Source organism: Xylaria bambusicola (genome assembly GCF_022495145.1).
Source record: "Xylaria bambusicola strain CBS 139988 unplaced genomic scaffold F5B22scaffold_7, whole genome shotgun sequence".
Lineage (NCBI taxonomy): Eukaryota > Fungi > Ascomycota > Sordariomycetes > Xylariales > Xylariaceae > Xylaria > Xylaria bambusicola.
The window spans coordinates 696,113-718,333 of record NW_025953560.1 but is presented as its reverse complement, the minus strand read 5'-3'; the positions used below and the strand labels follow the sequence as shown (position 1 = coordinate 718,333).

General features: G+C 31.7%; 3 protein-coding genes across 3 annotated transcripts; 2 read left to right on the top strand and 1 right to left on the bottom strand.

Annotated features, from left to right (window-relative positions):
• Window positions 1-15,647: 15,647 nt before the first annotated feature.
• On the top strand, window positions 15,648-17,354 carry F5B22DRAFT_634320 (uncharacterized protein; the record flags this gene model as incomplete). The annotated part of the gene is made up of 1 exon (XM_047976966.1): window positions 15,648-17,354. One exon carries the CDS (start codon window positions 15,648-15,650, stop codon window positions 17,352-17,354), a length of 1,707 nt encoding a protein of 568 aa, XP_047833960.1.
• Window positions 17,355-18,102: 748 nt separating this feature from the next.
• On the top strand, window positions 18,103-19,832 carry F5B22DRAFT_511115 (short chain dehydrogenase). Its single transcript, XM_047972534.1, has 3 exons — window positions 18,103-18,652; window positions 18,861-19,233; window positions 19,441-19,832. Exons 1-3 carry the CDS (start codon window positions 18,435-18,437, stop codon window positions 19,648-19,650), a joined length of 801 nt encoding a protein of 266 aa, XP_047833959.1. The 5' UTR covers window positions 18,103-18,434; the 3' UTR covers window positions 19,651-19,832.
• Window positions 19,833-20,206: 374 nt separating this feature from the next.
• On the bottom strand, window positions 20,207-21,495 carry F5B22DRAFT_643522 (secreted aspartic proteinase precursor; the record flags this gene model as incomplete). The annotated part of the gene is made up of 2 exons (XM_047978287.1): window positions 20,207-20,712; window positions 20,769-21,495. 2 exons carry the CDS (start codon window positions 21,493-21,495, stop codon window positions 20,207-20,209), a joined length of 1,233 nt encoding a protein of 410 aa, XP_047833958.1.
• Between the last annotated feature and the right edge of the window lie 726 nt (window positions 21,496-22,221).

The window sequence follows — 22,221 nt, the reverse complement described above, 5'->3', positions numbered from 1 at the left end:
TTATTTTTATATTAAAGTATAAGGTAGTTTTTCCCTATTAAGATAATATATAGTAGGATAATTTAATTATATAATGAAATTGCTTAAATAATTATAAACTATTTTAAATTGCTTAATTAAATAGCTTATGGTTTTTATTTATATTTAGTTAAAGTTATAACTATTTTAAATATAATTTTACCTATTATAAATTTAATTTTATTAAAGTTATAAATATCTTCTTTTTAAATATTATTTTTATTTATTATCTTTTATATAAGGATAAATTAAATGCGGTATTTAATTGGATTTTTATTTAATACCTATTAATAATTAATTTTTTAATTAAAATATATTTAAATGTTTAAAGTTTATCGTACAAAGTTTAACGTCTAGTTCTTTCTAATTAGCTTTTAACCCTATAATGCTATTAATTAATTAGCTATATCTTTTATATAACTATATAAAGGCGGAAACAATTTTGCTATAAGATTAAGGATATATTATAGGATTAATTGTTTTTTATCCGGAATTAATTAGGCTTTTAAAGGTGGTATTTTGCTTGTTAGTTTAAAACCTTTCGTTTAAAGGGTAAATGTCGTACGAAAAACATTATAAATAGTAGTAATACGTTAGATAAATAATTTTAAATTTTGTTTAATAGCTTAAAGTGTAAGCTATAAATTGCTTTTTTTATAAAGGGTTTCTATAATTGTTGGTAGAGAAATAAGGGATTTTTTTCATGTGTATATAAAGGTTAAAAATGTAGCTAGGTTAATTGGGTGGCTAGGTTAAGTGGGAGATGCATTATAAAAAGTTATAATTAAGCTTAACCCGCTTTTTACTTTTATTAATTTTTATACCTTTATTTTTATTAATCCTAATAAATTAAGAAATTTTTAATATTTCTTTATATTTAAGGGCTTTATTAATCTATTTATTAAATTATTCTTTAACTTAATATATTATAGTTAAATATAATTTATAATCATTTCTTAATTAATATAATAATATATTATATAAATATATTTCTTTTATCTATTTATTATATTAATTTATAATTAATTAAAAGCGTTGCTATTATTTCTTAAAAGAATAATAAACTTATTTAATATATATTATAATTTTATTAAAAAGCTTCTTACTTATATAAAATTATTAGTAGCCTTATTTATAATAATATATTTACTTTTTATAAAATTTTTAACTATTATATTTTATAACTTTATATATTATAGTATTAGGTTTCCTTTTATAAATATTATATAGCTTATAAATAATTTACCATTTTTTAAATTTAAAAATAAAATAGTATTTATTATTATAAATAGGCCTAACGAATTATATTTATAATAAAAATAATTTTCCGGAAGGTTATTATAATGTATACTTAAGTTTAACATTTTTTTAATATATTTTATTAGCCTTTTTATTTCTTTTTAATATTCCTTTAATGGATTATTTATAAAATATACTTAAATTAATATAGTATAACTAATATTTAACCTTATTATTTATATTATTATTATTATATACCTGCTATACTGCTTATATAGCACAGTTCTTTTACCTATATAGTTATAAGTAAAACTGTATAATAGTTGGATAAAAACCCTATATAACCTTTAACTACTGCTTTATTACTTCTTAGCCCTATATAAGCTGGTATACATTGTTTAACTATATAGTAGGAAAAGGGAAGGTAAAAAAGCCTGGATTTTTTTACTTTCCTTATATTCTTTAATTATTTAAAAAGGAGAGGAAGGCTTCCTTCCTTTCCTTAAGGACTTTTAGGGGGGCCCTTTTAGCCTCCCTATTTAAGTTCTTTTTTCCTTACGTTCCCCCTTTTTTACTTCCCCTAATCCCTTTAGCTTTATTATATATAATTATCCTTTTAATACCTAATAGTTACCTTATAATTATTTTTATTTTTATTAGGTCCTCCGTTATTATTTATAAATCCCTATTAATCTATAGCTATATTTTAGTTAGCTTTTTAATTAAGGTCTTCCTTTTATTTTTTAATAGCTTATACTATAGGATTATATATTATAAAGTTTTTTTGCCTTTTATATATTTATAAAGGGAGGTTAAGAACCTTAAAACTTTCCTTCTATATAAAAAGGCTTTAAATTTTATTTTTCCAATTTATATTTATATTATTAAAGCTGCTTTATATTTTAAAAGTCCATAAAACTTTTATAATGCCCTTTTCCTATTAAACTTCTATTTTACTATTATAAAGTAGCTATATCCTATTTTAATATAGCCCTATCTTTTTTTCCACTTTTTAATTAGGGTATTATTTAGCTTTTTCCCTTTTACCTATTTATCTTATTAATAGTATAGGTTTATAATTAGGTTGCTTTATAATTAATTCCCTATATTACTTATAAATTTCCCCTTAATCTACCTTTTAACCTGCCGTTTTTAAAATATTTATATAAATTAATTAACCTTTATTATAGCTTTTATTAATACCTTATAATATATTAAATTTTTCAATTAACCTTTACTTACTATTATTTTATTATTTAAATATAGATTAACGGGAGGTATATTTAGTTCCGTTTTAAATTAATATATTAATATAGCTTTAAAAGCCCTTATAATATACTTAATATAAATGTTTTAAATACCTTTAAAGGAGTTAATTATACCCTTTAATTTATTTCCTTTAAGTTATTTATATTATATAACCGCCCTATATATTAAAGTATTTTATATTATTATAGAATAAACTTATTTAACTTTTATTATACTATTATTTTATATTAAATTCTATAACTTAGTTATTATATATATTTAAATATTTAACTTCTTTTTAAATTTAATTAAATATTATTTTTATTTAAAATTCTTATTTAATTATACCTTTAAAAACTTTATATTATTTATTAATTATATTATTATTTACCTAAATTTAACTTTTTATTTAAATACTTCCTAACTTTTAAAGAAATATATAAGTTTGCTTTTTTAAAGGGTAAATTTTATCCTATACCTTAACGTTTAAGTTTTATATATTTGCTATACTATTTTTAAAACTTTCTAATTCTATTTTATTTAAAGGTTAATTATAAGAAAGTTTATATTATTTATAAATCCTATTATAATTATTTTTTAATATGTTATAAAGTTATTATATAGTATTAATATATATAGGAGGAATAATAAGGGTAAGAGGGGGAAGCTTTAAAGGATCCCTACTTTAAGGAGGATTAGTTAAGAAGTAGCGCTGTTAAAATAAAGTTATACTAATCTTTTAAAAATAAATAAATAAACCTATAATATTATTTATAATAGGTAGCCTTTCTATTAAAGGATATAAATTATTCTTTCTTTATTAATTATATTAAAGGCCTTAACGATATTTAATTAAAGGAGGGATATAATGCCTTTATAGCTAAAGGCTATTTTAATTGCTCTTAATATTAGTTTAATTATTATATTTATTAACCTACCTTTTTTATTTCCTATTTAGCTATCCAATAGTAATCCCTCCTTTTTAATTATATTTATTATCCTATAATTTAGCTTTTTTTTTAAAACCTTTCCTAATATATTAATAAGTATAATTAAGCATTAACCCCTTAAAGTCCTCCTAATTCTTTTTAGCTTTCCTAACTTTAGGATTATTATTACTTTTATCTATTGGAATTTAATTAAATAATACCTTAAAATAAAACTAGCAGAATATAGGGTAGTTAATTGTTTAATTAAAGCTGGTCCATATGCTTTTAAAAAACTATTAAATAATAGGTCCCCCCTTAATGCTTTTTATAGGATTAACCCTTAAATTATCCTTATAATATCCTCCTTTCCTATTATAGTATTTATTTTAAACTGCTAATATTTATTATAGGTAAGGTCTTTATTTAAAATATTAAATAGGTTTATTAATAATATTAAAAAGAAATATTCTATTAATAAAATTATTTTCCCTTTAAACGTATTTATTATATTAAGGTTACCTTTAATTTTAAATAACGGTAATATAGCTATAATCCTAAATATTAATTTATAGGTTAACCTTACCTATTTAGCTAAGCCTTAAAATATTTTTAAATCTTTAAATGCCTTTATTAAAGCCTTTTTTTAATTATACTTCTATATTTTTATTACCTTTTTATTAAATAGCCATTCCTTTTTTTTAAAGGTAATTTAAGCTGCTATAGTTCTTTTGCTTTAAAAATAGTAATAAACTCTTTTAGCTTTCTTTTCTATTACTATTACTTTTAATAACTATTATATAAAGGCCTTTTATCCTATCCTTAAAGTTTTTTTAGGTATAAATTTATCTATTATCCTTATAAACTATAAAATAAATATATTAAAAGCTTTATTAAACTTGTTATTAATTTATAGGACTTTTATTTTAATAATATCCGTTAAAGCTTTCGTTATAACCTTTTTTTTATCTAGTTTTAACTAATTTTACCCTTTTACTTAATAATAATAACCTTATAGGATTATTCTTAAGGTTATTATAACTTTTATTATTATATAATCTAATTTTAACTATTTTAAGTTTCCTTTATATATTATTATTAAATTGCTATTTATTTATATTAGGTTTATTATTAAATCCCTTTAACCCTTTTTTAATTTTATTACTTCCCTTTAAGGTATAATTAATATAAAGTTTTATTATATTATAAACTTTAAAAGTTCCTTAACTTTTTAGCTTTTATAACTTAATAGGTTTTAAAGTAAATAATAAAGATTAAAATTATTTATAAAAAGGTATCTTCCTAATATTTTTCCTTTCCTTTTTATTTCCTATATTAGGCTTTATTACTTAATCCCCTTTTAATTTGGAAAATATATCGATTAGATTATTATTGCTAAATTATTATTGCTTATTATTATATTTATTTAATCCTTTTTATATTCCCTTCCTAACAATTTTATTACTATTCTTTTATTAATATATAATATAACCTTACCTTTTTTTTTATATAGGTTAATAATTATAATTTTTAAAGTAATAAATATTATTATATTTATTAATTAAAAGTTTTTATATTGCTATATAGTTAAAACTAATATTTAAAAGCGCCCTTATTATATTAGTTTTTAATTCTATAATATTTTAAAAAGCTATATTATATATTATTAAGTAAATAATAGGGTTAATCTTTTTATATTATTATTAATTTATAACTTTTTTATTGGTAATCCATTATTGTTAAGCTTGGTAAAAGTTAATGCTAAAGGAGCTTTAAAGCTAATTACTTCCCTATTTATAGCTTTTACTTCCTTTTTATTTTAAAAGCTTCTAAGTTATAATATATACGTTACTTTTGCTTTATTTCTTTCCTTTATTCCCCTTTTATATTCCCTATTTTAAGCTATATAAGCTTTATTATAATTTATATACTTCTTTTTCCTATTGGCTTTCTTTACTAAGTATTCCTTTTCTTCTTTTTAATATTTTAATATTATATAAAGGCTATACTTTAGGTTTTTCCTATAGTACTTTATAATATATTTATATTTATAGCAATTAAAGTATTATATAATCCTTAATTTTAATAAAAAAGGTTTATAATTAAAAAGTTAAACCTTTTATAAAAAGCTATTATTATATATTAACTTTATTATTATTATATTAATAATGTAAATAATAATAAATGCTAGCTTTACTTTATTATTTTTAAGTATTATCCTTCTATAATATATAATATTTAAATATTCCTTTTAAAATAGTTATAATAATTCTTTATTTATATATATTTTTTAATTTTAATTTTTTAAAATCCCCTTTATAATTATTATTACTTCCTTATATTATAGTTTTAACCTTTTACCGAAGGCTTTTATTACCTATTTCTTATTTATTACTTCCTTTAGTATTATATCTTTAAATATTATTATTATATTACTGCTATATAGCTTTTTTATTATAATAGCGCTATTTTCGAGAAATGCTATATTTATTACCTTTATAATATCCCCTAATATCCTTTTTTTAAAATTATTTATTTATTCCTTAATTTAGATGAAGATTTCCTTATTATACCTTAACAGTATTACTTTATTAATATTGTTTAATTATATAATAACTATTATTTAAACTTATAACTTTAAAAGGTTTATTGCTATATATATAGTTTATTATAAGGCCTTCCGTAGGGCTTCTTTAAGGTTTCTTTAAGTAATTAAGGTATTATTTCTTTTTTTTATATTTAATTTTAGTTTTACCTATTTTGCAATTAATTTATAAATGGAGTAAGCTAATTATGCCTTTTTACATTTTTCTATAAAAAAAATCCTTTTTCCGCTTTTCCATTTATTATAAGCTATAATATTAATTTAAACACTTTATTTAATATTCCTTTAATTCTTTTTAAATCAATAATAATCTACTCCTTATTAAGTAGTTATTATATTATAATTATATTATTAATAGGTTTATTTTAATTTTCCGTTATATTATTAATAAATGGGTTGTTTATTATTATTCTTCCATTTTCTTCCACATTTACTATTTATGCCCAAAATATAAACCTTTTATTAGGTAAAAGTTAAACTTCTGGTTATAGCAGATTAATTTATTTAATAATTAAATTTAAATCTAAAAAGTTATTAAAGGTTTTTTAAAATCTCTTTCTTATTATTTATATTAGAAATTTAAATTTACCTAATATAGAAATATATTAAAAGACTTTTTTATAAATAATAGGGTTTTCCTTTTTACTTATAACGCTTTCTTTTCTTTTATAATTTATAGGTATAATATATTTTTTAACTTTAAATAGCTTAATACTTTTAAATACTTTAATAATATATTAACTTTAATTAAAAGTTATATTATTATTTATAGTATTTTTAATAATTTTAACGCTTAAGAATTAATTAATAAAGCTAACTTTACCTATAAGGATTATTTCTTTTAGGTTCTTTACTATTTTCTTTATATAATTTAAATTAAATCCAAATAATAGGAAATTATTTATATAAGATATTATTATTTTATTAATATTATTATTATAATAAATAGCATTATTTAATATAAAGGCTTTAAAGCTGAACTTTTTTAATATCTTTTTAACCTTAATTTATTATTTATAACTTAATTATTTAAATTTATATAAGGATTATAATAATTTAATAATCTTTTTTACTAATTATTTATATTTTCCTTATTCTTTTATAAAGGTTTAAAAATATTTAAAAAAATAGGAAGAATTACTTTATAAATATTCTTTCCTTTAACTTTTCGTTAAAAAATATAGCTATAAAATCTATTTATATAATATATTAACTATATATTATAATTAATGCTATTAAAATTCTTTAAGTAATAGCTTTTATAATGGAAGTATTAATATTATTATAATTAATTCCTTTTTATTATATAAAACTTTATATATAAATTTAAGCTTTAAATTTATTTAATTTTGTAATTAATAGGTATTTTTTATATAATATCTATTTTATATTAATTAAATACCTTTAATTAACTTTTATGCAATTAATAAATTTAAATATACCTTTATTTAAATTGGTATAAATTTTTATAAAGGCAGTTTTAAGCTATTTTTTATAATTAAGGCCTATAATAGCTTCCTTTACTATTAGTTTATTTAATATAAATAACTTTATATTAAATATAAATATTAAATTCTATAAGAAATTTATATATAATAATTGTTATAATATATATAAATATTTTATAATTTTTTTTATTTTACTTTATATAATATATACCTTATTAATTTAAAACTATATATATTTACTATTTTTATTACTATTTTAATTATTATTTTCCCCTTTATAGCTTTTAATTAATTAAAGTAGGGCTATAATTATGTTAAGATATTTATCCGGTGCTTCGATTATAAATTAAGCTAATTCTGTAGGTTATATAGGCTGTACCAATTTGGGCGGTCTTTTATATTTAAGGGCTACCCCCTTATCCGGAAGATCCTTATTTATAACGTTGTTGTCTTTATTTCTAATATATATCTGGTTTTTATTATACTATTATAATTAATTTTTAATAGCCTTTAAAAAAGATTAAATAACTTTTTAAGGATTTAAAGCTTTTATTAAGTTTTTAAGGTATTTATAAATATTAATATATAGTATTTATAATTTATAGCTATTATTTATTAATTATATAATATAATTTATTTTATTATTATAGTTTAAAAAAATTCCTTTTATTCCTTTAGCTTTAAATTTCTTTTTAGCTACTTTTATAAATTTATTAATATAAATTATATAAGGGAAGCTTAATATTTATAAATGTTTAATTTTTAAAGGAAACTTTTTATTTAAGTATAGTTTATTTATAAACTTTTAATAAAGGGTAATATCTTTTATAATTAATTAACCTATATAGTTTATTATATAAATAATTGTTTTAAAGCTTTAGAATTAAAAATAACTTAATAAGTATAATTGGATAAAGCATGCTTTTGCTTTGCTTTATATAAATTATATAAAACGTTTAATAAAGCTATTTTAGTATTAATTTATTAATAAAGATAAGATTATAAAAATCCTATTTTTTCTATAATGCTTTTTAAAATTACCTATATTAAACTTCCTATTACTATTTATATATATTATATATATTCTTTTAATAAATATATCTTTTTATTTTAAAATCTAGTTTTATAAGGTAAAATTTACTTCTATAAGATATTTAATTATAATACCTTTTACTATATTTTTTATTTTATATAGTTTAACTATTTTATATTAGCTATTATTATTTATTAATAATATATAATATTTATAGCTTATAGTAGATTTAAGGGTAATTTAATTTAAATTTATTTAGGTTATCTTTTTAAAATAATTTACCTATTTTATTATATCCTTTAAAGGAAATTTTTATAATTTTACCTAATTATAAGCTATATAAGGAAGATATTTTATTTTTTTAAAGTTTAAGTTAATATTTATAATTAATTTAATTATTTAAATAAAGCATTAAGTATTAAAATAGTATAGGCATTAATATTAAAAAATAAGTTTATTATATAACTTATAGGTTATTTAAATATACCTGTTTTTTTTATATAGAGATTTTTTAAATCCTTTATTATTTTTGCCATTTTTAACATATACTTTTATTATATAGGTAGTTTTTAAATTATCAGTTTATCTTTATTATATTTTTATAAAAAGAAGTTCCTTTTTAAAATATTTACTTTTATAATTACTTTACCTTTTTAATTATATAATATATATTTATTTAAGTAACCCCCTTTATAATAAAATTATTCCCTTAATATAATGTTCAAAAGGAAATTTAAAATATAAAGTATATGATTTATAATAAATTTATAGGGCTTTTTATTTAAACTATAATAGTATTACTTAATTATACCGATTATATTTATTTTTATAAGTTTTATACCTATATTTATAGTAAGTTTTTATTTTATAATATTTATTAAAATCCCCTTTTTAAATTCTTTCTTATTATTAAAGACCTTAACGTTAAATTTTATATTAAAAAGGGTTTTACTTTAATAATTATTTAAATAATAAACCTTTAATAAGCTATATATTTTACCTTATTAAGCATTTTTAAAGGGGTTAAAAGTATTTAAGGTAATAGTAACTTTATTATACCCTCTTTTTAAACTTTACTATTTTATATAGTAATCTTTTTTTTATAATATTATATAAAATTGTTTAAATTATTAAAATTTATAAAAATTAAATAGCTTATTATTTTTATATTAATAAGGGGTTTTTACTTTTTAATTAAGCATCCTTTAATATTATATATAATAAAAGTATTACTTTAGCTATTATTATTATTATTATTATATAAAGCTATATAATATTTTTTTTTAAAATAGCCTATTTTATTATAATTATAGTATTTTATATACTTTCTTCTTTATTAACCCTTTTAATTCCTTTAATTAACCTAATTTACTTAATTATTTTAATCTTTAAGCTTTTTATTATTTTTAACTTTATTTTTATTATTAAATAATATTATATATAATGATTTATTATTAATACTATTATTCTTTTTATTAATTTTATAATATAGGTTATTATAGAATTTATTAATTAAGTCCTATAAGGAATATTCTTTTTACTTTATAACTTTTATAGTAATATTATATTATAATATTACTTTTTCCTTTATAATATTAAAGAATAAAGTTATTTGCTAATTTTTATTAATTTTTTTATTAATAGCTTTATATTAATGTAATAACTTTTATTATTTAATTAAAAATATAATAAAATCCTTATTATTATAAATATATTAAATAAATTTAATTTATATATTTTATTAATAAATTTAATTATTTATTATATAAGTTTTTATAAATATTTAAAACATTTTATTACCTTTTTTAATACTTTTTATTAAATTTAAAGGGGCTACCTTATAAGTATTAATAATAGCTTAAATTAATATTAATTCTTTATATTTATTAATAGGGTTATTAATTTTATAACCAATTATATTTAAAAATAGTTTAAAATTATATTTATATATAAATTAATTTTAAACTTCTTTAAAATAATTCTCCTTATTTAAATTATACTTTAGCTTTTATTATTTTAACTTAAAAATCCCTTTTTTAAGTTTTTTTATATTATATATCTTTTATAATTTATATAATTTATATCTTAAGTAATATAATTTATCTTTTAAGTTTAAATTATTTAATAAGAAGGGATATTAAAGTTAAAATTAAAAGCTTAAATAAAATAACAATAATAATAAAAATAAATTAAAAGGATTATAATTTTTTACTATTTTTTTAATATAGCCCTTTAATTTTATTAAAATTAACTTTTTAAATTTAAGCTTAAATATTTTTAAATTTTTCTTTTTATTATTTAATAATAATAAAAATTGTTTAACTTTTTCTTTATAATTAATAAAACTATTAACTTTAATTATTAATATAATAAATTCCTTTTTATATTTATTATATTTAATAATAATTATATTATTATTCTTTTTAAAGGTATTAAATAAATTATTACTTAGTTAAAATATATTTTTAATATATAATATTACCTTTTAAAGCTTTTTAATATAAACTTTTTTAAAAAGCTAGACTTTTTTAAAATAGCTTCTTTTTTATTTAATTAACTTTAATACTAATTAATCCTTCTATTATTAAACCTTTAAAAGCTTATCTTTTATATTAATATAATAACCTTTTATATAATATATATATATTATAACTATTTTAAAATCCTTTTAAAGCTTAAGAATTTATTCTTTAATATTAATTTATTAAATTAACATTTTATTAAATAACGTTTTTTATTTTATTATTTCTTTTAATAAATTATTAATAATTATATATTATTAATTTATTATTTATAATTATTAACCTTTTTTTTATATATATTTTATAATTAAAGCCCTTTAATATATAATAATAAAGTATAAAGGAATATAATAAAATTAGTAAAAATAGTTTTAAAACATTAATAATTAACTTTAATTAAATTAATTAATATATATTCTATATTAATTATTATATAAAAAATGGTTACTTTATATATATAGGTTTATATATGTATATTAAAATTATATAAGAAAGAAAATCTAAATTATATAACGCATCTCCCACTTGACCTGGCCACCCAATTGAGCTGGCCACCCCACCAGCCCATACAAAAAACGTCGATGCGCTAATCACGTGATAATTCAATAACTTTACAAGTATTGGTCGTATAAAATAATAAAATATACCATTAGATTCGTAATAAAAAGAGCTATTTAACGGTACCCTTCATTAGTTTATACGACTTATATTCGTGGAGTTATTACGCAATACGCTAAAGTAAGCGCTAAATTAATCCTTGCCTAGCGCCCTTTTAGCGTATTGCTTAATATCTCGCTCAATAAATTTTATAAAAAATAGTAAAAAATACCGCTGGATTCCTTATCAAATAATGGGTCTAATGGTACTAATTATTAAATCGTAGGACCAATATTAGTTAAGTTATTCTAAATTGAAACATTGGATTTTTATATAGGTTAAGGGGGTGGCCAGCTCAATTGGGTGGCCAGGTCAAGTGGGAGATGCGTTATAGCAAAACGTTAAAAAGATATTTATCCCATATAAATATAATATATAGGTAATATGGACTATATCCTCGCTTACATCGAATATATCCTAACCCTGATGGGGCACGTATTTAGCCCACAATCTTCACTTAATACTAGTGGCAATATAGCCACAATCGGCCATATGCCAACACACCCTCATCCCATCCTTAAGGCTTATGGTCCAGATGCTGCACTAAATTCAGTTATGCATTCAGACGCCAGGGTAGCCTTTAGGTAAGTAGCGAAGCAGCTTCTGATCGACATGGACTTCTTCCATCGTTGAACACCTATCTTCTAAATTTATACCAACTTCAGCATAAGCGGGCACAATCTTCCAAGTTCAGTGGCTACCTACAGTACGTGTAATTTGTGCATTGAATCAGATGCAAAGAGGATTCCCAGGGTCTCTCTTGCTAGAGTTGGAGCTTATAGCCGTTCTCGGTGTAGTGTCACTCACATATATCAGGCGTGTTCTATATGTACATGTACCAAGCTTGGACACACGCATCTACTTAAGTAAGTACATATGTAGGTAGACACTTTTACAATTACACCAATCAATCACATCTGTGTCTCCAGTCCGACTACATATATATGTAAGAAATCACGACCTTGATAACCCAGCTAGGCCATCTATCCTGTATTAGCATACCTATGTTGGCGGATGAATGAACGAGCAAGTTGGAGGTACCTTGCTACCAACATACAGTTAGGTACTATGTAGGCTGTACCATGTGCTGTGGGGACGATGGCAAGGAGTGGTACACAGTAGCGCCCTGAAAGGACCCCTCAACCCTTGTGTGGGATATGGTTGGCCGGCCTAGCTGACGCCACTATTTCTCTCCAAACCAGTGGTCTTGATTGGCAGAATACTGGTTCGACCCAATGTAGGCACCTCGACGCTGGGCCAATGAACAGGCCTGACGGGCCCCAAAGTGTGATTCGTGCAGCTCACCCTGTCCTTTCGAGCCCAATTCACGAATGCATACATAGTAATCTCTGCACTTCCCCTGAAAACCGTACGAATCCACACTGTATTTACCTCATCACCTTTAGCCTAGATCGAGCATTTCCACCATCCTTGAAGTCGAGAATTCCACAGTATCGAGACCATAAAGCCTGTCCAGAGTCCTCCTACCTATCATCCTAAGCACTCAAGTTCCTACCTACACAGTAGTACTGCATCTCTCTTGTTGGGGGTGGACAGCTGGAGCGAGAGTTACCTACTGCGAGAGAGCAACTGGCTGTGACGCACCCATTCGCCGCAGCGACCCTCCACTAGCGTATGCTCTTCACTGGGGCCAGCACCTATTTTGGCTTTTTCGTCTCTCGTCTCCAGCCTCTCATTTGTGTACATGTAGGGCAGTAGTTTATCCACTACATGTGAGGAACGCTTTCGGTCCAGCCTGCATTGCGAGACTAGGCAGGCTTTATGTGATACCAGCACCTGAAAATTGAAGCAGATAGATCAAGTACGTATTTCTCCAGCTTCACATGGTTAAGTAGCTACAGGCACTTAGATACTTAAGTACAGATACTCACATACTTATGTAGGTAGGTAGGGTTACCTAAAGATCGAGGTAGTGAGATAGGTACATAGTGGTGTGACTACCTGATGGGTAGGGTAGGTGCCTGCCTGGTCTACATGAGGTACACGACAGTCTCTACATCTGCTACAGCCATTGATTGCACTTAGCTACGTCCTGAGTAGGTATAGATGTATGTAGGTAGTGCAATAGGTACATGTATACAAGTAGACACCTTAGGTACATGTAGGTACCTGCTGTAGAGAGCTCCACATGCTCTTTTTGTAGGGCCAGTCCTTCCCATCACTTTGTGCAGCAGCAGCAGCACCACCACCACTGGGCAGCGTTAGCCAGTGCCAGTACCTACGGTAGGGGGTACGGAGTAGGTACCTCTTACATACCTAGTAGAAGCTCTTAGTACAGTTCATTAGCGCATCCACCGCACCGCACCACACCACACGGCGGCGAAACCCTTCCATCTTCTTTATCCAAATCTCCCCCAGGCCCGTCTTCCTCCCATCCCCTCCTCCTACCGACCTCGCGCGACCCTATTACCTTATTTCTCTTGCCACAATCCGCCCTTCCTTTATCCTCCCTCCTTCTTCTCCCCTTCAACCTTCGGGTGCTATCCTTCTTAGCATTTTTCTCTTTGTGTGTCTGTGCCTGCTGTGGTGCCGCGAGTGTACAACGTGTGCCTCAACACCCGCCTGTCCTTGACCGCCGTGCTTCATCGCCGCTGCTGACCGTCCGATTTCATCACCACCAAACAAGACAATAACCAAGCTGGTGGCTTCGTTCGCCGACCACGCAAGTACAACCCATTGCCAACAAATTCTCAGCATCCAGCATCGTCACAACATCTAGAGAGGAATATCGCCAATTCCGTCCGGCTTTTGATACCCAAAACGAGAGAAAAAAAAAACCAACAAGACTACACCAACCATCATCCCAGGAGTTTCTGGACGACTCAATCTCTATTTTTCGCCACCTAATTCTTGTACAGTTTTCATTATTTCGACTTCTGCTTCTGTCATATTCGATTTATACTGCATTGCATCGCATTACTTGTCCTGTCGCACATACTAGTCAGTATTTTACAGCCCTTAATCTGCAAACGCGTCGTTGCCGACAGACAGACCACGAAAGGCCGGAATAAACCAACAAGAACCAACAAAGAGAAAGAGAATTAGAGAGACAGACAGAGAGAGTAGAACTCTACCGAGCATTCACTGTGTGAAAGAAGGAAGCGGATCTTACATCGTCACCATCCCTTTCTTTTCGAGACAAAAAAGCACGTTTTGTGCGACTTCTCCCACCGAGTACAAAGGAGAGCAACTGACGAATACGTTACTCTCTCCACAACCTCGGCCGTTTCGCAGCCACGTTCCACTGCTCTCAGAGACCACTCAGGTCAACTATCTAGGAAACTTTGATCTTTAGTATCGTGTTTGCTCTTTATACACGATCTATCATCATCGTCTGTTCTTTCTTTACGGTTGCTTCGTACTTGTCAACTTTGTTACGCTGCCCTTGCTTACTTGGTAGCTGTGTCTTTCCATCTCTCGATTGAAGCGCGACCACAGTTCCATACTGGCTCATTCCCGACGTCGACCTGTTTCGCCCTTCAACAATATCTTTTAATATTACACCACCAGACAGTATATTCGCGTGCAGCACGCCTCTGTTCGCACCAATTGTCTTCTGTTTCTTGTCTCGGCTTTGAATCCTCGGCACTCTGCTTTCTTGGATTCTGCGGTTTTGCCATCCAAACCCATCACTCCGTTTGATACGAGCATCGATCCCATTAAAATCATTAGGCCACCATTGGACAAAAGAGCACTAGCTGCTTGACCCTACCACTGCCCAATCCCGCCACTATAATCATCAACCAATACTGCTAGGGTTTCCCTTACCTCATTCCCACATATAGTTGATTGTAATACCCATCGATTGTCCCATCCTTGAGTGGCTATCGTCCATTCATTTTACTACTTAGACTTCACTTCTAATACCCCCTCGACCGCTTCGGCACGGTTAGAGGAGTTACACACACTACATCTTCTGTACCCTTGAGCATGAACACCGGCGGTCTTGCTCAAATGTCGCACAACGATTTTACTTCCACAACCGGTTTGGGCATGCCCACCGGAGGCCTAGCTTCACGCCGCGGTGGACAGAATATCAAACCACTATCCTTTGACACCATCAAGTCATCTGGTGATGTTCAGGATAACGGAGTTCCCACGCCGCGCACAAGCCGAGGTCACCTTCTCGCCGGCCTAAGAACAGCCCCAAAGTCCGCAACTGCTGCCACTTTTGGTAATGCCGGGATGTCCACTCCCGGGTATGGTAGGAATAACGGTACTGCTGAAAACATGTACGGCGCCTCCAATATGTACAATGCTCCCAAGACGTCGCTCCCTCGCATGGCGACCCAGCAACAGGGGGCATACAACATGGCAGGAATGTCGGGTATGAGTCATCAGCATTACACTCCCGAGCAAATTCTGGCACCTCCTGAGTTCCACCTGGACGAGCAAGCACAAGACCAGATGGACCCTGGCCTATATGCTCAGCTAGTCGCGGCCAACCTATATCTAGCTCAGCAGCAGCAACGTCTTCAGCAACAGTTGCTCAATGTACAGTCAGCAGCCCAGCAATTCCAGGGTCTGAATCTCAGCGGCCAGCAGGCACTTCAGCAACAGCTTGCTCTCCAATCTCTGTATCAGCAACAGCAACAACTTCAAGCTATGCAGCAACAGGCTATGCAGCAGACAATGCAGCAGACCATGAAAACCTCTGTTTCTCAGAATCTGTTCACCTACTATGACCCCAACACTCGGATCACCTACCTAGTTGACCCGACTACTGGTCAGATGCAGCCTAGTAGCTATGAGAATCAGCCCAGCACTCCTCAAAGCGCCTACTTTCAGCAAGCGACACAAGGTACGCCGCGTGTACAGGTATCCCCTCCTCCTGCGGAGAACTCTTTCCCGACCCAGCGCACTATCTCGCCTCCCAAGAGGCAGGAAATGATGGCCGAGCCGACACCCTTGCCACCCCCTTCTGCCAACGCTTTCCGACGCGGGCACAAGAAGTCACTGTCATCAGCCAATGCCAACAAAGGACTCACCGTTGCTTGCGACGAGCCAATTAACTCGAATGGGCCGAAAACTGCTTCGCTACCGCTGACACCTCTTACAAATGGAGGCTATGGTCCGGGCCAGGCTCGCGCTGGTGAGCATCCTATTCGTCAGCCTCGTGGTCCTCCTGCCATGGATGAGCTCCGTGCCAAACCGACGGCCAAGCATGAAGGAAGCAAGAATTTTGCCGCACGTCAACGTCGATCTGCTGTCCACAACTTGATGAAGGCTGGCCTCGTACGCCGCAAGGGCACTGGAAGCAGCTGTGGCAGCATGAGCCCCGTCTCAGAGAGCGCCGAGGAAACAGGGACTCCACTCACCGATAATGAGTCTGACTCTGGGCGTAGTGGCTCAGGCAGTTTGTCTGGTGATGCGGAGCCTAGCTTAGCAAGTTCTCGAACTTCTGCAAGTGGCAGCTGGGGCGCTATTGGTTCGGACCGTCCTAGCTCGCGTCAGAAATCACGCAGGAGCGTAGACAGCCAAGCTAGCAACGGCGAGGGAGACAACAGCTTTGCCAGCGTCTTCAAGCACGGCTCTCAGCGTCAAGCCAAAGTCGACAGCCAGCCTGGTCAGCGAAAGGCCCCTAGACTCGTGCTCACAAGCGCAGAGAAGCGCAAGGGTGGCATTCCGGTGGCTTAATCTACGTTTCAACCAAAATCTCAACTCTCACGCAATCACGTTTGCACGCTTCCTACGTCTTCGTCTCCTTACGATTTTATACCTGGAAAGGTAGATCTTCTCTGCGTGGTTCCTGATACATGAACGGACCTAACTGGACGGGATTGGGTTGGGAAAATCGAGAACGGCTCTTCTCTTTCTTTTTCTCGCATGGTTTTTGGCTCTAAACCGAGCTCCTGGGCTAACATGTGATGCACATGCATCTGTCACGCCATGGATATCGGTCCAGCACTTGTGGTGGTAGCAAATTCTCCAGTGGATGGAGGCCCAGAGATCACGGTCATCGTGGCGGGACCATTTTGCATAACCGCTTTGTACTTCATGTCATTCATTTTTGGGCCACTTGTCATTTCTCGATTTCTACGCGTTTGAGATAGAATGGTTATGGGGCATCACACTGACGACTCTTGTGGATGCACCCGTCGGCGTAGATGTGCAATGCCCACCGCCAATCCTACAGCCTCTTGAGATAGGGGTTAGTTAGTATAAATAGTATTTAGGTAGTGATCAATGGCATTACACATTGCCTATGCAGTACAGTCCTTCATGGTGTCATCTGATAACTTTTTCAATTCTTTTTAATCTGACTTGTAAGCTAAAAGCGAACTAATAAAGCTTGACGATCAAGTGGCCTCGAAGACTTCCAACATTATTTAATCGCCATTATCAGTGTTGATGATACAGTTGGAATTACCAAATCTATAATCTTGCTGGTGGCGTGGTGCGATAGTTCCAAAGATTGGGATATACTAAGTGAATCGTGACGATGTTTTTAGATTGGCTAAGATTCGCGGCTAAATACCTATCTAAGCTAAAAAGGTCTATTTCGTTCATATAGGTAAGTATGTAAGTGCCGAGATAAGGAAAACCATCAACGTCACAAGGTCCGAGGACTATTCATATTTCTTCTTGTTATAGAGCCGAGTCATCCGCGTTTTGTTTTATTTTTATTTCTCATCTCCATGTCTAATAAAGATTAAGAAAGACAGAACGGCAGCAGCAACGGTTCGTACGACAAGAAGCTAGACGGACAAGAAGACAATGGGTTGGGAATACAAGACCGTGCTCATGGTAGGCTGCACCGCCGGCCTTGGCGTCGCCATGGCGGAGCGCATGATTGAGGCCGGCAGCTTCGTGATCGCTGTTGGACGACGCAAGGAGCGGCTGGATGCGTTTCTGGAGAAGCATGGGGGGGATAAAGTTGCTGTTGAACAGTTTGATATCACGGATATCGAGGCCGTCAAGGGGTGGGCTGAAGGGTGAGTGAGTTTTTGAGTTTCACTTTGAGAAGGCGGGGCGTTTTGTTTTTTGTTCATGTGGTTGTTGTTGCTTGGAGATGTTTAGGAGTGATTCGTCTTGAATAACAGCATGAGCATTTTCGCGGGAAATCTGATGAATGATATTTTTTTTAAAGAGAGATCCGGAGTTCATCAATCCACTAACAAACCCTCTCTCCTTGCAATCCAGGATCGTTAAAGCCCACCCACGTCTCGACTGCGTGGTCCTCAACGCAGGGATCCAGCGACCATGTAACTTTGCTCGGCCGGAGGCGATCGACGTCGATCTGGTGCGCAAGGAGATCGACACCAATTATACCTCGTATATAGCCTTGACAGCGGCGTTCCTCCCACACTTGCAGGCGCTCTCGCGGAAGGGAAGAGGCGCGGCCCTGGTGGCCGTGTCGTCGGGTCTCGCCCTCGTCCCGCTCCCGCGCTGCGCTAATTACTGCGCTACCAAGGCCGCGCTGCACGCCCTCGTGTGGTCGATTCGCGCGCAGCTTCGGGCTGATGAGAAGAGCCAAGGCGTCAAGGTCATCGAGGTTGTGCCGCCTGCTGTGCAGGTATGTTTATGTTATGTTATGTTATGCTGTGTATGCTGTGCCATGCCGTGTCACGACGTCCTGTGGTGTATCTGCAGACGCGCTACCCGTTTGCTCCTTTTCCCCTTCTCTATTATTATTTCTCTTTAAACCCTACCTGTCCCACCTAATCATCCAGATGTCTTGCCCTGTGTCTCCTCATTCCCAGTCTAACACAACCATTCCCAGACGGAACTACACGAGCTACAAGAAGACATGCGCGCAGCAGGCCTAGCTAATATTGGGATTACCATCGAAGAGTTCATGAAAGACTGCTGGCCGGGGCTGGAGAATGGCGACGAGGAGATCTTGATCGGGCCTATCAGGGAGAACTTCGGTACCCTTGAGGACGGACGAAGGAAGGCGTTTGCTCGCTTCGTTAGTACTGTTCCTAAATGAGAGCCTAAGTAGAGGATTGCTTCTTTGGAGAAGAAGATTCTTGACTGAGGCACGATGTTGATGTAGTGTATATTAAAATACACGAGGACTGATCTTCTGTAAGTTTATATATAAGATCTTGGTATGAGGACTGGAGCTCAAATATAAACGATCTAATGAACTCTACATTTGATTGCGCCACTACAGCCTCCGTTTGAGTAGTTGGGATTAGCAGATGAGGTTGTGTTAGGAGCTTAACGTTTATACGCTAAGATTAGCGAAGTTTGCTTGGGAAGGTTCAATCTTACGTTCTACAATTGGCTAACCTACAGTGTCCTACTACATGTAACGGTATATTTGATGGTGTGATAGGATAGAGTAGGTAACATGCCTATTATAATGGGTATAATTGAATTGTTACAATACAAGAATAATATATCATCGACGCTCAGCGCAATCGTATGTGCCCATATATGATAAATGAGCCCCAAAAATACTTACCGAACTAAGCAGTAAGAAGAAACTTCCAAGTACCGCTAGTATCATCATAATATTTCCAACCGAGTGATGCTGTCGCTTATAATTGCTTCTGAGCCCAACCCAGCCGGGGTTGCGCAGCCGTTGCGTCAAAGACGACAAATGCGGCCTTGAGCGCCACGTCGCCAATGATGGAGAAACCAACGCCCTCGTCGGACTGTATGCCGCCGAAACAGGTCTTGCCAGACTTGTCTATAGGGGCATAGTTGATATATTTACCAGGAATGGCGATTTTGGCCTGCCCGATACCGAGAATGAAGTTCGGTAGCTTGGCCGAGCAAGGGAAGACGTAACCGCCCTGGAAAAGGTCTACTTTGGCGCCAGAAACAGCCTTGTAGTAGTCTTGGACTATTGGCGAAGGTAGTAGAGCGAGTGTCGTTCCCGTATCTGCGATGCCCTGGAATGGGGAGGGCTTGAATGTGGAATTGCCGACACTATAGCCCGACATGTCGAACATCCAAAAGCCAGTCGTCGAGTTGGCGTCGACGTATGAGATTTTCCCCGCATATTTCGACTTGTCAATAACACCAAAGTCATATGTACCAGCTAATGAGTTTGTTAGATGAGTAGAGAGAGATGATGTTTGACCCTGAATGGCTTACCTTTGTGGTATTTGAGATCCGCAGTCCAGACAGGGTGGTCGAGGCTTTTCACAGCATTATCGAACCATGTTAGCTCCTGCTGTGGTTGGACCGTGTTGAGACGAGAAAATGCAAGACCGAGGAGACCGTCGTTGCTAGCATCCCTCGTAAACTGGTCGGACACCTGGGTAGCAGCCTCAACACCCTGACCTTGAACTGTCACGTTACCGACAGTAACCGTGTCACGATAAACAACACCTTTGGATGTGCTTTGGTCACCGTACGTGATATGCCAAGACGCCCCCTTTACTTCTGTTGCCGTTTTGCTTTTACTGGGATCGTATATGGTCTGTCCCTGGACTGAATCGGACGGCATTTTTGAGCTGAAAACCCAGAGGTCGGATGAGCCAGAATCGAAGTCGAGATTTAGGGTTTGTGGTGGACTACCGATGCTAACGGGCGTGAGATATTGGATATCGTACTGCTCCGGTGTCGTCGTAGCACTGCCCGAGGTTCGTACCGCGATGCGGGCGGCGTCCAAGTTGGCCATGTTACGAGCGAGGCCATCTGGTATCGAAACTCCATACTTGGATAGTGCCTTTGCGAGCTGGGCGGGACCATGAGCTTTGAAGTTGACGTTAGCAACCTGGGAAACAGAGAAGCTTCCGGTTTTAGGCTGCACAGGCGAGGCTGATGTGAGCCCTGCCAGGCCTGCTGCGAGGGCGAGGATACTTGGTTGAGGAACCATGGTGATAGCTAGCTGAAAGGAAGAGAGACGGACACTTCACAGAATGAACGACCAAGAACAGAACTAAGTATAAAGAGAGAGAGAGGAAGTACGGTCAAGCAAAGGAACGTGCTATAACCAGACGTAGGAAAGGGAACCGTCAAAGGCCTATAAGTTTGCGATTCATTTTATAGGCGGGCCCAATAGGACGTAGGACTAGGTATATATATACCTTTTGATACAACAAACAACAAGGGCCTCCAGTGATAAAGAGTATGACGAAGAACGGCAGGGGTTAGTGCATTCACTAGATAGCAAATACGTGGGACATCCTCGCTTCCGGTTGGCAGTCGAACACAATCGCATGCCTGTGTGATGGATATATCTTGGCAGAGAGTGGAACAACACCATGGAAAAGGGTGGACGGGCGTTTCCGGAAAGTGATATTCAGGAGCTACCAACAGAACAAGACCACTTTACCTCCTCACCTCGTTCTACATCTTAGATCAATCAGAGGTCTGCAGATGGTAGCACGAATAAATTTTGTATTACGATCGGCCCTGCATGGCTGGGAGCGTAAACCGAATCCCATAAGTCCAATACAGGAGCATGAACTCTAGGTGAGCTAGCCGAGACGGAGAGGTGGAGCAGCTGTCCGACTGTCGGGACGACGAGTCGCGCAACCGGCAGTGAGTGGCTGTGAGTGGCTGCAGATGTTCTGGGACAAGAACCACACAACGGAACCGG